Below are 13,654 nucleotides of genomic sequence, written 5' to 3'. Positions count from 1 at the left end.
TTTTTTTTTTTTTTTTTTTTTTTTTTTTTTTTTTTTTTTTTTTTTTTGGTAATGGGTTTGAGAAAATGAAGGAAATTGATAAGGCTGGTGAAGCAATATGGAGTGAGGAAATGGGCACAGATAGCTGACAAATTGGAGGGCAGAGCTGGAAAACAATGCCGTGAGAGATGGCACAATCATTTGCGTCCTGATATTAAGGTTTTTTTTTTTTTTTTAAATTTATTTATTATTTTTTGTATTTAAATATATATATTTGTTCGTAATATTTTGTGAGATCCATAATTAATTTAGTCAAGAAAATCTTCACAAAATTAAATATCTTTTTGTGGTTTCAACATTTTCAAAGCTTTTCTTCTAACAATTTACCATTTATATATTGCACCACTTATTCATGCAATTTTTTTTTTATCAAATATTTAAAATTAAAATTTTAATTTAGACCTAATTTTTTCTTATGTAATTTTTTCGATAATATATATATATTTTGGGTCGANATATATATATATATATATATATATATATATTTTTTGGGTCGAGATATTTTCTAAGAGTATAGAGTTAATCGGTCAGGGTTGTGTTTTCTGTGATCGTTTTAAAGTGTTTTGAACTGTAATGGTGACAGTTACGTTGAATAATTTACTCGTTTTTTCTNCGAGATATTTTCTAAGAGTATAGGGTTAATCGGTCAGAGTTGTGTTTTCTGTGATCGTTTTAAAGTGTTTTGAACTGTAATGGTGACAGTTACGTTGAATAATTTACTCGTTTTTTCTAGAAAGAGAGTTGGAGTGAAGAGGAGGAGATGATACTCGTGGAAACTCATGCAAGGGTTGGTAATCGTTGGGCTGAGATAGCAAAAAGCATTCCCGGAAGAACAGAAAACGCCATAAAAAACCATTGGAATGCTACAAAAAGAAGGCAGAATTCAAGGAGAAAGAACAAACGCCCTAACTCCCAAAATGGCAAGCCTCACTCTTCTATTCTTCAAGATTACATTAAAACCAAATACAACTCGACCGCCGTCCCGGCTACCTCCACCGTCACGTCGGCTGTCTCGAACGACCCTTCGTCTCATTTCAACCATTTTTTCTCCGAGTCGTCGGATTCCACCTCTAACCTCTCTTCGGCAATCATCTCGTCGCCGATGTATGACGATGAGCTTCTCTTCATGCAAAACTTCTTCTCGAACTCCGATGGCTTGTTGCCGTCTGTTGATGATGGTGCATCTATGGTCGTACGTAATCAATCTGTGGCGGAGTTCGGGTGTGTCGACTCGGAACCGAAAGCGGAGAAGGGGAAGATGGTCAATGGGAGCAACATGGTGAAGAGTAGTCACTTGTATTCCGATATGTATATGTCGTATCTTTTGAACGGGACGATGAACTCCGGCAGCGGCGATGGGGAGATTCAGAAGACGGTGGAGATGGCGGAGCTGCAAGTGGCGGCCGGAGAAGGGCAATGGGAGAATTCAGAAGAAGAGAAGAGAGAAATGGATTTGATGGAAATGATGTCTTTCCATTGTTATTCTTGAGCTGAATTGAGAGAAAATAAAGCTTTTCGTTTGAACTCTCCTCGTTCTTCAAGATTTGTGTTTTAGAAATTATACTTATTATTATTATTAATTACTATTATTTGATAATTCATTAAAATAAACGAAATATAAGGGAATAAAAAAAAGGATATAATAAAAGAAAGGCAATTTAGTTTTAGGGAGTAATTTAGCTAGTCAATTCTAACCCGATCGAGCAAATGTGATTGGTTGAGCCAAGTCTAACACGATCCAACAAATGTTTTGATTTATTGATTGATATGAAAAGCTCGTGCGGAACATGTAGTGTGCCCGATTTGGATTAAGATCAAGTGTTTTTATAAGAGTCCAAGTTCGCCAATAGATTTATCCTCTATGAGCTTTATACTAGGGATAGTTTTCTATATCTTTCTCCAACTGGACGTGGGATCTCACACAATCCACCACCCTTGGAGACTCAACCTTATAGGCTTCCCCTCAAGGTTTTAAAACGCGTCTACTAGTGGAGAGTTTTCTACGTCCGTATAAAAAATGTTTTGTTCTCCTCCCTAACCGATGAAGATCTCACACATCTCACCCCTCTTGGGGCCAACGTCCTCTCTAGTGCACGGTTTCATGTTTGGCTCTGATACTATTTGTAATAACTTAAGTACATTACTAACAGATATTGTCCTCTTTTGACTTTGTTAGGTAGAGGTTTTCATATCTTTATGAGGGATTCTTCTTTCTCCTCTCCAACTGATATAGTACCTCACAATCCACCTCTTTCGGGGCATAACAANAAAAAAAAAACAAATATCCATGGCCAAATGGCAACAATTTTCCTAAATTAATCGATAATTTTGATAAAATCTTAATACAAGAAACCTAAAAATCTCTTATTCAGCACATAATTTTGTTAGTCCAGCCAGTCTGTCAGTAGAAATTGGAAGACAAAGGACCTCTTAAGCATATTATTGCTTTGTGGATGAAGCTATTAATTTAGCAGTTTCGTGGATAAAAAAAGGAGTTATAAAAATTAAAGGTCAAAGGTAACCGATTTTAGTCATCAATGCTTTTGAATAGTGACATAAATAAAGAAATAAAAAGCAAATAAAGAGGGCTAAATTAAAAAAAATATTTATGGTTAGTTTTGTATAACAATCATTAGCACCTTTTATTTTTTCAATACCTTTATATGTTAATATATGGACACAAATTAGTATCTCATTTTAAAAATACTTTATAATTTTAAAAAATTAATAAAGAATACAAACAAACAAATCACTGAAATTTATGTCCTTTTTAGCAATAATAATAATTACTTCCAAACGGAAAACTCTTACTCTTTTGCATGCTTAGTTTCAACGACTCTAACAAACTTTAATTAACAGGAAATTACGAGCCTGGTATTATCTATAATGCTCCCTTTTTCCAAAATTTTCCAAGACTTGAAGGAAAAACATATCTTTATGTCTGTCTGTATATATAATTTGAAGAAAAGTCATGACATTTTGGCCCTGGCGAAGAACACCCCAGCAAATAAGCCTGCAAAATGCAACCACTTCATAAGCCAAATGAGCCAATAACAATGAAAAAGTGGCCATGTTTATATCTTTTCAGAGTAAATATTGTGTTCCTTACCAAATAATATGCTGAAGAGGTTTGGTGGACTCACAGGAACTTTAAACAAAAAGATGCCAGCAATTGATAAGGGAATCTTGTTCAAGGAACCTACCAGGCTGTAGAAAAAGAAAACCATTGTAAGTTGACGAATCTATATGGATATGGTTTAGTTTGTTTTTGGTTTCTCCAAAAAAAAACTTCGTATCGAGATGTGTTTCCTACTTATAAATCTATGATCAACCCCTTAATTAGTCGATGTAGGATTCCTCTCCCAACAATTCTCAACCATTCTCAACACGGGTACAAGGTGGTTGGTAATAAAATGGAAATACCTGTAGGTGGTGGGGCCCGTTTGATGTAAGAACCACATAGAGGTGAAACTAATAGCGAGTCCAAGTAATCCGCTAGCAGTTGCGACAACCCAAAACATTGGCAATTTTATGACATCCCTGTAAGTTGAAATGGGAGGTGATGGGGAGAAAAACTGTTTAGCTGACGAAACTTAGAGAATATAGAATGAAAAAGGAAAAAGAGTCTACTTACGCATTCACTACATAAGCCCATTCACCAAATAGGAATATCAAAACGGCACCAAATGGTAAAGATAATAAGTTATTTAGCAACACCATGGAAGCTTCATTAAGTGATCCAGATCTTGTTAGCTTCTTTGCTTCGTCCATGATACGTCTCAGGGTAAGCTGTGACACAGCAAAATTCATATTGAATTATTACGAATACATGTTATTCACGGGTCATTCAGAAGAGTCCCGAGTAAACATTTAGCTACTTAAAGCTGTTGAAGGGGACAAAAAAACCCCCCACAAAATGGGGTTTTAAAGCTAAAACTACTTACTGAATAGCTTGCTGTAAGAACACAGTTCGTGACCTGCCATCCATAGCCTAATGTATCAAATGTAAGATCGGTTATACCACCGCTGATGGCGGAGATGATCTGCGTGGACAAAAGAAGAGTGATTTTGATGAAAGAAACTAACAAAACTATGATTCCTTGAAGGACATAATCAACATAACCAGCAAAGTGCTTGATAAAGAGCAGCATTTCATTTTTATCAACTGTCATCAGAGAGCAGTTCTTTCTCTATGATTGTCCCATATTTCTCAGAGATTGATAAATGGTAAACTAGACACAAAGTCGATAGATTTTCGACACTTTAAATATAAGGACTATGAGATAAAATTAGATTGGAAAATTTAAAGATTTATTGGAGAAATTCTAAATTTTAAGAATCTATTAATTATTAATCACAATAAAATCTAGCGATGAATCTTCGGTATGATATTTGCATGTAAATTGGGAAGTAAATACAAATGTTTACCATTAAAAACATAGCAGTCCAGACTTTTTGGTTCTGTCGTTTCCGGAAAATATAGAGTTCTCCAATTGCAGTCATTATGTTCGTCACATTCTTCAAAATGGTCACCATTGCTATATTTATGTATTTCAAACTGAAACCAAGAAGAACCTCAAATTTCTGTCATGGGTGCCAAAGAGCAAAACAAGAGAGGCTACTAAGAATCTTAGAAACTGAACGCACCTGTACATGCCAGACACCAGCATACCGATAAAGATTAAGTTGACTGGAATCCACAGCCTAATCAGCTTCCAATTAAGCTTTTCGATTGAAACTGTTCTGCAGAGGCCCAATAGAACAATAACTATAGAACTAATCAAATTCTGCAGAAAATTACCGGAATAAATCAAAATTGGATATGCTAGAAAATGTGATAAAAGTATAAATTTAAAACTGATAAAGTAAAAACTGACAAGATTAAGCAAAAAATTTCATTGGTTCAAGTGACTGCCTTGACTCACTATTAAGCAATGTCACGAAGTCTGGTATTTTTCATTTTTAACGGAAATGAGAAAGAAACGAGTGGCGTACTTGATAAAACATCAACGATATTCCTGCATTAAAATTGTAACCGGAGAGAACAACTTTATTCAGAATAATCATGCTGCAAGAAGAAATGCAATACGCAGTCCCGGATAAAAGAGGACCCGTTTTCCTTCCTAATCCATGTTCACGTGTCTCATCACCATCAAACAAACCACTGAAACTGCCATTCTTGACAATTCGATTCCCTCTGAAAAACCTAAGGTAGAAGAATTGATGGTGGGTTAACCACAGAATAATGGATCATTAACAAAAATTTCAAAAAAATACAGAGAGAGAGAGAGAGAGAGAGAGAGAGAGAGAGAGGCCCTTGATGTATAAGAGAGAAATTAAGATATAATATTTCTAATCTATATTCGATTGTTATTAAGAAGCATGCAAGTTTTCAGATATATATCAACTGTTAATAGCCGCAACCAGGATAGAATTGTTTGTTATTAAAATCTATTTCATAAACAGGATAGAATTGTTTGAGCAGCTCAAATAATTTATAGGACAGACTATCCATGAGTACCTATCCCCCAAGGTCCTGCGCTGTGCATTCGTTAAAAAGTTGCTAATCGACTTGCTTCCTTGATGTCGAATACCGCTGAGAATTTTGTGTACTGTACCAGCTCTTTCATTCTGCTCAACGTTTCCGTTTCTAGTGCTCACTAGTGGTTCCTCGCCGCCTATTTCCAACTTGAAATCTGATGACATCTACATCAAAAAATAATAAAAACAACTTTATACGAAGAACAAAAAAATGCATCTCCTACATAATCTCTGAGAAGCAGGTTTTGAACAATTGAGAGCCGTCTGAATTCGCTAACAAATCCATCATCAATTGAAAAAAACGGCTCAAATTCAAAAGCATAGTCAGTATGCATACAGAGATTCAAGCAAGAACCAGAAATAACCACAAAAAACTAAAAGAACGAGTAATGATTCTGAGTCCTACCGAGTCAAGAATCACAGTCTTCGGAGAAATAATAATGTTTTAGTATCCTCCAATTTGAATAAATTGTCAATCCCTAGTGAATCAGAACCACAAAAAATGATAATTATCGCAGAAGAAAGAAAATCGAATTTAAAAGCAGAAAAGAAATCAAACGCGTGAATGACGAACATACGATATACGTCCAATATACGAACAGAAACTGAAAAGTTCTGGAAAGTGATGTGAAAGCAAAATTCGTGAAGAGCACGAAAAAGGGGAGAACATGGTGGATCAAAGAAGAAGCGGGATTCCAGGGAAGAAAAGGGAAAAGGACCGTCTGTGGCATGAGAGAAGGATACTTGGGGATTTGGAAAGAGGCTTCACCTTCTTTCTTTCTTCTTCGAAAGTCAAATTGCTCCATCGTCATCCATGAGCGGCGAGCGCGAATCTCTGAAGAAGAGGCGAAGAAACCAAGCAAATTGAGAGACGGCCATTGATGGATGAGAGGATTGCCGCAACTAGCAGCAAAGATCTTGCTTCTTCGTGACGGAATTGTTTTTGAATTCCCTCGCTTTAGCGCGGAACTTGAGGGAGATGGGCCGTTAAGTTGGGCCTTATCGGATCGGGTTGGCAACGAGTTTTTTAATAGCAGAATAAGCATAATATATATATAAATAAATAAATAAATAAATAAATAAATAAATATAAATATAAATATAAATAAATAAATAAATAAATAAATAAATAAATATATATATATATATATATATTGTAACTCTAATAAATTTAAATATTTTTATAGTATTTAATCTCATACGGAATAACAACCGTCATGGTGATATTAGGGATGTTTTTCACTATCGTTCTCGTTTTTTTCATGCATCTCGAGATAGCGTTTGGCATTCTCCATGAAAAAAATTTAACTGCACTTATCCCAGTTAAAATATTTAATAATGGATAAAATACATCTTTTTTATTAAATTTAAATGAAATTTCATTTAGATTGTGAGATCTTACCTTGTTTGAAGAGAAAAACGAAACATTTTTTTAGGGTGTGGAAGCCTCTCCCTAACAAATGCGTTTTAAAATTGTGAGGCTGACGGCGACATGTAATGAGCTAGAACTCGCAATATTAGCTAGCAGTGGAATTGAGCTGTTACAAATGGTGTCAGAGCTAGTTACCGAGCGATGTGCCAACAAGGATGCTGACTTCCAAATGAGATGAATTATGAGATCCCACATCGATTATAAAAGGTACGATACGTAATGGGCTAAAACAGAAATATCTGCTAGCAGTGAGTTTAAATGGTTACGAGACTATTTATAATCTATTTTTTGAAATTTTCGACATAAAAATGCCATTTTAAACCTAGATTGTCACTAAAAATTATGAACCAATAATAATAAGTAATTTTGCCTTAAAAATATTAAAGATCGGAGGACGGAGGGAGAATATACATTTTTTTTTTATTAAATTAAAAAAAATTAATTTAGAAATTACGAGATCTCACGTTAGTTTGAGAGAGAAACGAAACATTCCTTTCAAAGGTGTGAAAGTCTCTCTCTAAATAACGTGTTTTAAAACCGTGAGGCAGACAGTGACATGTAATGAGCTAGAACAAACAATATCAGCTAGTAGTGAAACAAATAGTATCAGAACCAGTTACCGAGCAGTGTGTCAATAAGGATGGTGACTCCCAAAGGAAGTGAATTATGAGGTCACACATTGGTTGGAGACGTAATGGGTTAAAACAGAAATATTTACCAGCAGTGAATTTTGACGGTGACTTAGACTATTTTATATTATTTCTTGAAATTTTCGACCTAAAAATGTCATTTTAAAACCTAGATTGTCACTAAAAATTATGGACCAATAATAATAATTAATTTCGCTTGAAAAAATATTAAGGATTCGAGGACGGAGGGAGAATATGCCTCCAAAATTAAATGGGAAAAGATTTCGCCACGTGGCCGTCCCCACTTGAAATACAGATACCGTAATTAAAAGTTTTTAATAAAATATTATAAAATGAACAAAAAATAAATTTTTTAATAAAATATTATTTAAAAAAAGAAACTTTTCCGTTAATTCCATGATATTTAGGGACACAACCCAATCTGTTCTCTGTAAAATGCCACGTGTCAGGCCGTGTACCAGTGACCATTAATATCTCTCTATCGCTCTCTAAAACCATTTCTTAAGTTCGTTCTGTTACTGCTTGCAAAGTGGTGAACAGTTGAAAATCCGGTTCGCCATGAGCGCCGGAGCTCTTCTCTACTCTTTCTCGCCAACGCCTCCAAATCCATCCGATTGCTCCAAGAACTTCTCCCTTTCGGAACGGAGGCCCAAATTTCCCTCACGTTTTCATCTGACAGTTCTTCCAGAGGATCGATGCTTCGTTTTCCAGATTTCCGCCCGACGACATTCCGGCGGAAGAGGGAACTGGAGGCTTTGGACCGATGTCAAGTCGAAGCCCTACGACGTGTCGAACAAAGATGCGAATTCGGTGAAGTTTAAGAGCTCGATCGACAAAACGGTGCTCGACGATGAAGAGGAGCTCAGTGATGAACTTCCATGGTGGAAACAGTTCCCCAAACGATGGCTCATCGTCACCTTGTGTTTCTCCGCCTTCCTTCTCTGCAATATGGACAGAGTGAGTGAGCTCTGAATTAGTCGAATTTTTTAATGGCGCGAATTGAACATAATTGACCGTTTCTATAAAATGTTAGGTTAGGTTTGTATTGTAGAGTTGAATTGATTGTTGTTAATTAATGCACATAGCGTACGTTTTAGTTTCAATGAGTTTTGTGCACTGTTCCTTAGGTTTAAGTCAAATGGTCTAAAGAGTTGCGCGAGGGCACACACACACATGTATTTTCATTCAATAATTGCAGGGTGGAGTATGGAACTATCCTCCTTTGAGATTATAATTTGTGCCTAATTGCTACTGATTTGATACTTGCCTACTTAGTTTTCTTATTGCAATATATGAATTTCATATTTTATCATGTAGTCTTACCTTTATGAACTAATTAACAAAGACCAAATGGGTATTGATGAAAGTTTGGGATCTAAAAGAGAATATTAAAATGAAATAAGTGAGATGGATTAGGAAACAAAATAAGATTTAAACATTTTGCAAGAGAAGAAGAAAAAAGGAAAAAGTTAACCTATTCATTAACAAAACTTAGTCTAATTTCATATTTTGACTGTGTTTTCATGATTCGAGGAAAATAATGTATTTTCTTCTAATTTTCAGAGCTTTTAGCATTTTAAGAGAGTCGTTATCATTATGTTCTTAAAAAAAACTTGTTTATTTCTTTGTTTTGCAATCTACCAATTTGCTGTTGTTTTAGAATTTTGACTTGTAATTCAATCGTTTTTAGAGCGGAAACTGGAAGGTGAAAAATTATTGAGTTTTAACTCATATAGAAGCGTTACCGTATGGGGCATTATTGCTTTTTTTAAAAATAATCTGTTTGTTTGATCTATATAGGTAAATATGAGCATCGCTATACTTCCAATGTCAGCGGAGTATAACTGGAATCCACAAACTGTTGGTTTGATACAATCATCATTTTTCTGGGGATATCTCCTCACTCAGGTAAACACAAACTTCACAGCTTTATATTGCTCTAATGCTTTGAATTACTGGCCAAGAGCCTCTTCTAGCTAACCAATGATATGGATTGAAACAACCTTTTGCCTTGATAATATGAATAAGAAAAATCAATTGATCCAAACACAACATAAGAGGCCACGTCTATTTGTTATCATTCAGAAAAGGAGAAACCATTGTTTTATTTCTTCCTCCATTTCTAACTTGTAGCTATGGCTTATGACAGATTGCTGGTGGGATATGGGCAGATACAGTTGGGGGAAAGCTGGTTTTGGGATTTGGTGTGATATGGTGGTCAGTTGCCACAGTTCTCACACCTGTAGCAGCTAAAATTGGTCTGCCCTTCTTGCTTGTTGTTCGTGCTTTCATGGGGATCGGTGAGGTTTGTCTCATTACATACATCACTAGACCCAAAAATTTAAATCGATAAGCCGGGGTATGTTCAATCTTCTAAATATATGCTTAACATTCTGACACTCAAAATCCAATACATGAACTATTAATATCAACGGGGAAGGAAATGATACTGAAAAGGTTCAAACTTAGGATCTTCTACCGTCGAAGTCCAACGTTAGCAGATATTGTCCGCTTTGGCCCGTTGTGTATTGCCGTCATCTCATAGTTTTAAAATGTGTCTACTGTGGAGAGGGTCTATCCCTACTTTGATTTCCTTCTCTTTTTATCCTCCATAGACATTAGCTCAGATTGTTCAGTTGTTTTCAGGGTGTTGCAATGCCTGCCATGAACAATATACTCTCCAAATGGGTTCCTGTAGCAGAAAGAAGCAGATCACTAGCACTTGTTTACAGTGGGATGTACCTTGGTTCTGTAACAGGCCTTGCCTTCTCACCATTTTTAATACATCAATATGGATGGCCATCAGTTTTTTTCTCCTTTGGCTCACTTGGTGCAGTTTGGTTTGCTGTCTGGCTTAACAAGGTAACTAATTCTGCTACCAACAAAATATTCGGTCTAAATCCTTGCGTTGATTCTTGTGTAAGCTGTATGAGCTCTGTCTTGATTCATAAAATTCTCTTGGAACTTGTCGACACGTGATTGATTTTGAGTCATGGCTATAGGCACACAGTTCGCCACTTGAGGATCCTCAACTGAGACCACAAGAAAAGAAGTTGATCTTTGCAAATAGTGTTTCGAAGGAGCCTGTTAAAAGTATACCCTGGGGACTGATCTTGTCCAAAGCACCAGTATGGGCTCTTATAGTTTCTCATTTTTGTCACAATTGGGGGACATTTATTCTTTTGACATGGATGCCAACATACTATCACCAGGTAAGTCTTTTTGTTACTTCACTGTAAAATTTTATTTGGACAGGTCTTTCACTAGCCTGTCATATTTACTGCTTCTTTGTTAGTGCAATTTCTTGCTAATTGAATCAGTATCCAAGTTTCTTACAATTACAGCATATAAAAATATTTTTAAAATTTTGATAACTTTTTAGCATCTTCATGCTCAGGCAAATAGGATAGGGACAGAATGATTGATGGGTTATAGAGCATAACACATAAAATCTTGAAAAAAGTATGGGGAGTTCTGGGAAATTTTTTTGGTTTGGTCATTCGATGTCAGCTCTTTCTGCAATATGTAAATCTTGATTTGGAATCTTTAAATATCACTTAGGTGCTGAAGTTCAATCTCACAGAATCTGGTCTTCTTTGTGTTCTTCCCTGGCTAACAATGGCAATTTCTGCAAACCTTGGAGGCTGGATCGCCGACACACTTGTGAGCAGAGGCCACTCCGTGACTACAGTTCGAAAGGTAACAAGGAATATTTCTACCATCCATATTTTTTCATGTTCTAAACCGAAAAACTTATGTCGTACGGTACTTTTAATTTTCAATGCATATTCGTAACACTCGTCTCACTTGTGGGTTCGAAATTAGCTTGACATCAAACTAGTGACTATCCATATTTGCTAAGAAGAAAATGACACTTTCACAATTTCAACATAAGATCTTTTACTCAGATCTTGTTAAATCACTAGAAAATTTTAAAACTTAATTTGATAGGTTAGGATACTTAAATCTTTTGTAAATAATCTTAACCCAATCTACTGGCCGAATTGTGGCATTGAAGGAGTCAGTTCCATTTCATGATAACTTTCTACCTTCCGCCTTCACTTGCTACACGGCATTCAACTCCTATATTGTGCGGAATGATTCTGGGTTTATAATAAAGAACACATCTCCATTGGTACGAGATTTTTTGGCGAAACTAAAAGTAAAATCATGAGAGCTTATATTCAAAGTGGACAATTTAATACGTTGTGGAGATTTGTGATTCCTAACACATGAGTCTGTGCATTTACAGAATTTCTTATTCGGCTCCTTCAGTTTCTTAAACTCTTCCTTTTCAGATTATGCAAAGTATTGGATTTCTTGGCCCTGCATTCTTCTTGACCCAGTTGAGCCATGTTGATTCTCCGGCGATGGCAGTTTTGTGCATGGCCTGCAGCCAGGTTGGTTTGCATTTTAAAATGTCATTTCCATAGCTTCCTGTTCTTATTGAAAAACATACATTTAATTTGATATGCTGACTTGAATAGGGAACTGATGCATTCTCTCAATCTGGTCTATATTCGAACCATCAAGATATTGCGCCCCGATATTCTGTGAGTTTTCGACTTAGAGTTTGGGATTGATGGTTTAGTTTGATTACTTGGCATTGATTTTTGGTTGGAAAAAGGCTGTAATTGATGCAATGATCTGTTTAGGGAGTGTTACTTGGTCTATCAAACACAGCTGGAGTTCTAGCAGGTGTTTTTGGGACAGCGGCTACAGGTTACATCTTGCAACACGGTTAGTTCTACGTCTTTCAATACTAATCAACTCTTAAGAGCTTTATCATTTCTACTCTTGCACTTAACATTAAACAACTTTGAAGTTTGAACGTCATCCAAATTTAACTTAGTTTATCAAGAATATACAAGAAAAGCACTCCGAATAGTTGATTCATCCGCAAATTATTAAATCACACCATTGTATGAGAAACCCTTTAAAATAAAATTCTGATAGGAAAATGATGTGAAAAACTTGTCAGGTTCATGGGATGATGTATTCAAGGTATCAGTTGGGCTATACTTGGTTGGGACAGTGGTTTGGAATCTCTTCTCAACCGGTGAGAAAATATTGGACTGACAAACCTTCTAGTGTACACGAAACCCCTTCACCCTTTTTCTCTACACAAACCCCTCATTTCCAAACCAATTCTTTGAAAACATCTTGCTAGAAAGCACAGCCCACTGTATAGTAGATTCCCTTGGGCGGTGTTTAGTTTTTGGTTCTTGGAAAAAAGAGCTTTCAATGTGTTGGGTGATTTGAGTAGATATTTATAAATAAATCATTTGTGCAGTCCATATTTTATTTTATTTCTATTTCATATTTGATTGTGAGGAACTATTTTGAGCTTAATGTTCTTTTAGACTTAAATATTGTTTGGATCAATTTGATGTCCTAATATGGTAGATTATTATTGTAACAAGAATTATCGAAAAGAGTTTATTATTGTAGCAAGTGCTAGGGTGTTAGTTTCTTTGAGTAGTCGACTTACTATTACTATTATTGGATGGTCAAATAAATAAACTGGTAATTTAAATAATTCATCATTCCAATGTGTATTATATTATTTTTGTTTTTTTCTTACTGAATTAATAAAAAAAAAAGACTTTGAGACACCTTTATACCCTAAAATTTTGAAAAGTTTCAATAATATTTTTAAATTTTTAACAAAAAGTCTAAAAAAAAAAAACTTAATTTTGAATGAGATTTAATGATAATTTGTTTAAACACCCTTGAACTTAAAAAAAAAAAATTCATTAATACCCTTTTACTTTGTTAAAAAGTTCAAAAATACCCCTATCGTTAGTAATATATTTAAAAAATAGCATTAACACTTATTATAATTGTAAAAAAAATTAATTTTTTTACCATCAATGTATGGACGAAAATTGTCTATTGACACCTCAAATATTATATTTAAACTTCGTTTATAAATATTTTTAAAACATGGTACTAACAACAAAAGTATTTTTTAAAATAGTTTAGAGGTGAT

At 35.1% G+C, this 13,654-nt stretch overlaps 3 protein-coding genes across 9 annotated transcripts in view; 2 read left to right on the top strand and 1 right to left on the bottom strand.

Moving 5' to 3' along the window:
* Nucleotides 1–1,533, top strand: part of LOC111783665 (transcription factor MYB64-like) — a 1,945-nt gene extending 412 nt beyond the window's left edge. The window contains exons 2-3 of the mRNA XM_023664581.1: nucleotides 72–198; nucleotides 773–1,533. Coding sequence (XP_023520349.1) covers nucleotides 72–198; nucleotides 773–1,528 — 883 coding nt within the window. The 3' untranslated portion in view covers nucleotides 1,529–1,533. The remainder of the gene's footprint in view (nucleotides 1–71; nucleotides 199–772) is intronic.
* Nucleotides 1,534–2,894: 1,361 nt separating this feature from the next.
* On the bottom strand, nucleotides 2,895–6,480 carry LOC111783197 (GDP-mannose transporter GONST2-like). 7 transcript variants are annotated; one of them, XM_023664096.1, is made up of 11 exons: nucleotides 6,350–6,474; nucleotides 5,987–6,059; nucleotides 5,561–5,745; nucleotides 5,035–5,245; nucleotides 4,687–4,826; nucleotides 4,468–4,597; nucleotides 3,984–4,082; nucleotides 3,674–3,828; nucleotides 3,463–3,579; nucleotides 3,149–3,246; nucleotides 2,895–3,052 (listed from the first exon to the last, which is right to left on the bottom strand). In XM_023664096.1, exons 3-11 carry the CDS (start codon nucleotides 5,743–5,745, stop codon nucleotides 3,009–3,011), a joined length of 1,179 nt encoding a protein of 392 aa, XP_023519864.1. In that variant the 5' UTR covers nucleotides 5,987–6,059; nucleotides 6,350–6,474; the 3' UTR covers nucleotides 2,895–3,008. The 7 variants fall into 7 exon arrangements, with proteins under 7 accessions (XP_023519864.1, XP_023519865.1, XP_023519863.1 ...); XM_023664097.1 differs by lacking the exon at nucleotides 6,350–6,474 and adding an exon at nucleotides 6,159–6,183; XM_023664095.1 differs by lacking the exon at nucleotides 5,987–6,059 and having other exon boundaries at nucleotides 6,350–6,480.
* A 1,679-nt stretch (nucleotides 6,481–8,159) lies between these two features.
* On the top strand, nucleotides 8,160–12,999 carry LOC111783195 (sodium-dependent phosphate transport protein 1, chloroplastic-like). Its single transcript, XM_023664092.1, has 10 exons — nucleotides 8,160–8,619; nucleotides 9,463–9,570; nucleotides 9,812–9,967; nucleotides 10,309–10,524; nucleotides 10,665–10,874; nucleotides 11,224–11,361; nucleotides 11,961–12,062; nucleotides 12,150–12,215; nucleotides 12,318–12,402; nucleotides 12,644–12,999. The coding sequence occupies exons 1-10, from the start codon at nucleotides 8,221–8,223 to the stop codon at nucleotides 12,739–12,741; spliced, it is 1,578 nt and encodes a 525-aa protein (XP_023519860.1). The 5' UTR covers nucleotides 8,160–8,220; the 3' UTR covers nucleotides 12,742–12,999.
* The last annotated feature ends 655 nt before the right edge of the window (nucleotides 13,000–13,654 follow it).

This window comes from Cucurbita pepo, chromosome LG20 (genome assembly GCF_002806865.2).
Source record: "Cucurbita pepo subsp. pepo cultivar mu-cu-16 chromosome LG20, ASM280686v2, whole genome shotgun sequence".
Lineage (NCBI taxonomy): Eukaryota > Viridiplantae > Streptophyta > Magnoliopsida > Cucurbitales > Cucurbitaceae > Cucurbita > Cucurbita pepo.
The sequence above is the reverse complement of the archived record's forward strand: the minus strand, read 5'-3'. Positions and strand labels throughout refer to the sequence as shown.

Excerpts from the sequence above, each read along its gene's own strand:
- LOC111783197 (XM_023664094.1), bottom strand. The coding sequence starts at position 6,311 with ATGCCACAGACGGTCCTTTTCCCTTTTCTTCCCTGGAATCCCGCTTCT. Across the intron at positions 5,746-6,158 it reads TCGTATATTGGACGTATATC|ATGTCATCAGATTTCAAGTT; the intron begins GTATGTTCGTCA and ends TTTTTGATGTAG. Across the intron at positions 3,829-3,983 it reads TTCTTACAGCAAGCTATTCA|CTTACCCTGAGACGTATCAT; the intron begins GTAAGTAGTTTT and ends GCTGTGTCACAG.
- LOC111783195 (XM_023664092.1), top strand. The coding sequence starts at position 8,221 with ATGAGCGCCGGAGCTCTTCTCTACTCTTTCTCGCCAACGCCTCCAAAT. Across the intron at positions 9,571-9,811 it reads GGGGATATCTCCTCACTCAG|ATTGCTGGTGGGATATGGGC; the intron begins GTAAACACAAAC and ends GGCTTATGACAG. Across the intron at positions 12,063-12,149 it reads TGTGCATGGCCTGCAGCCAG|GGAACTGATGCATTCTCTCA; the intron begins GTTGGTTTGCAT and ends TGACTTGAATAG.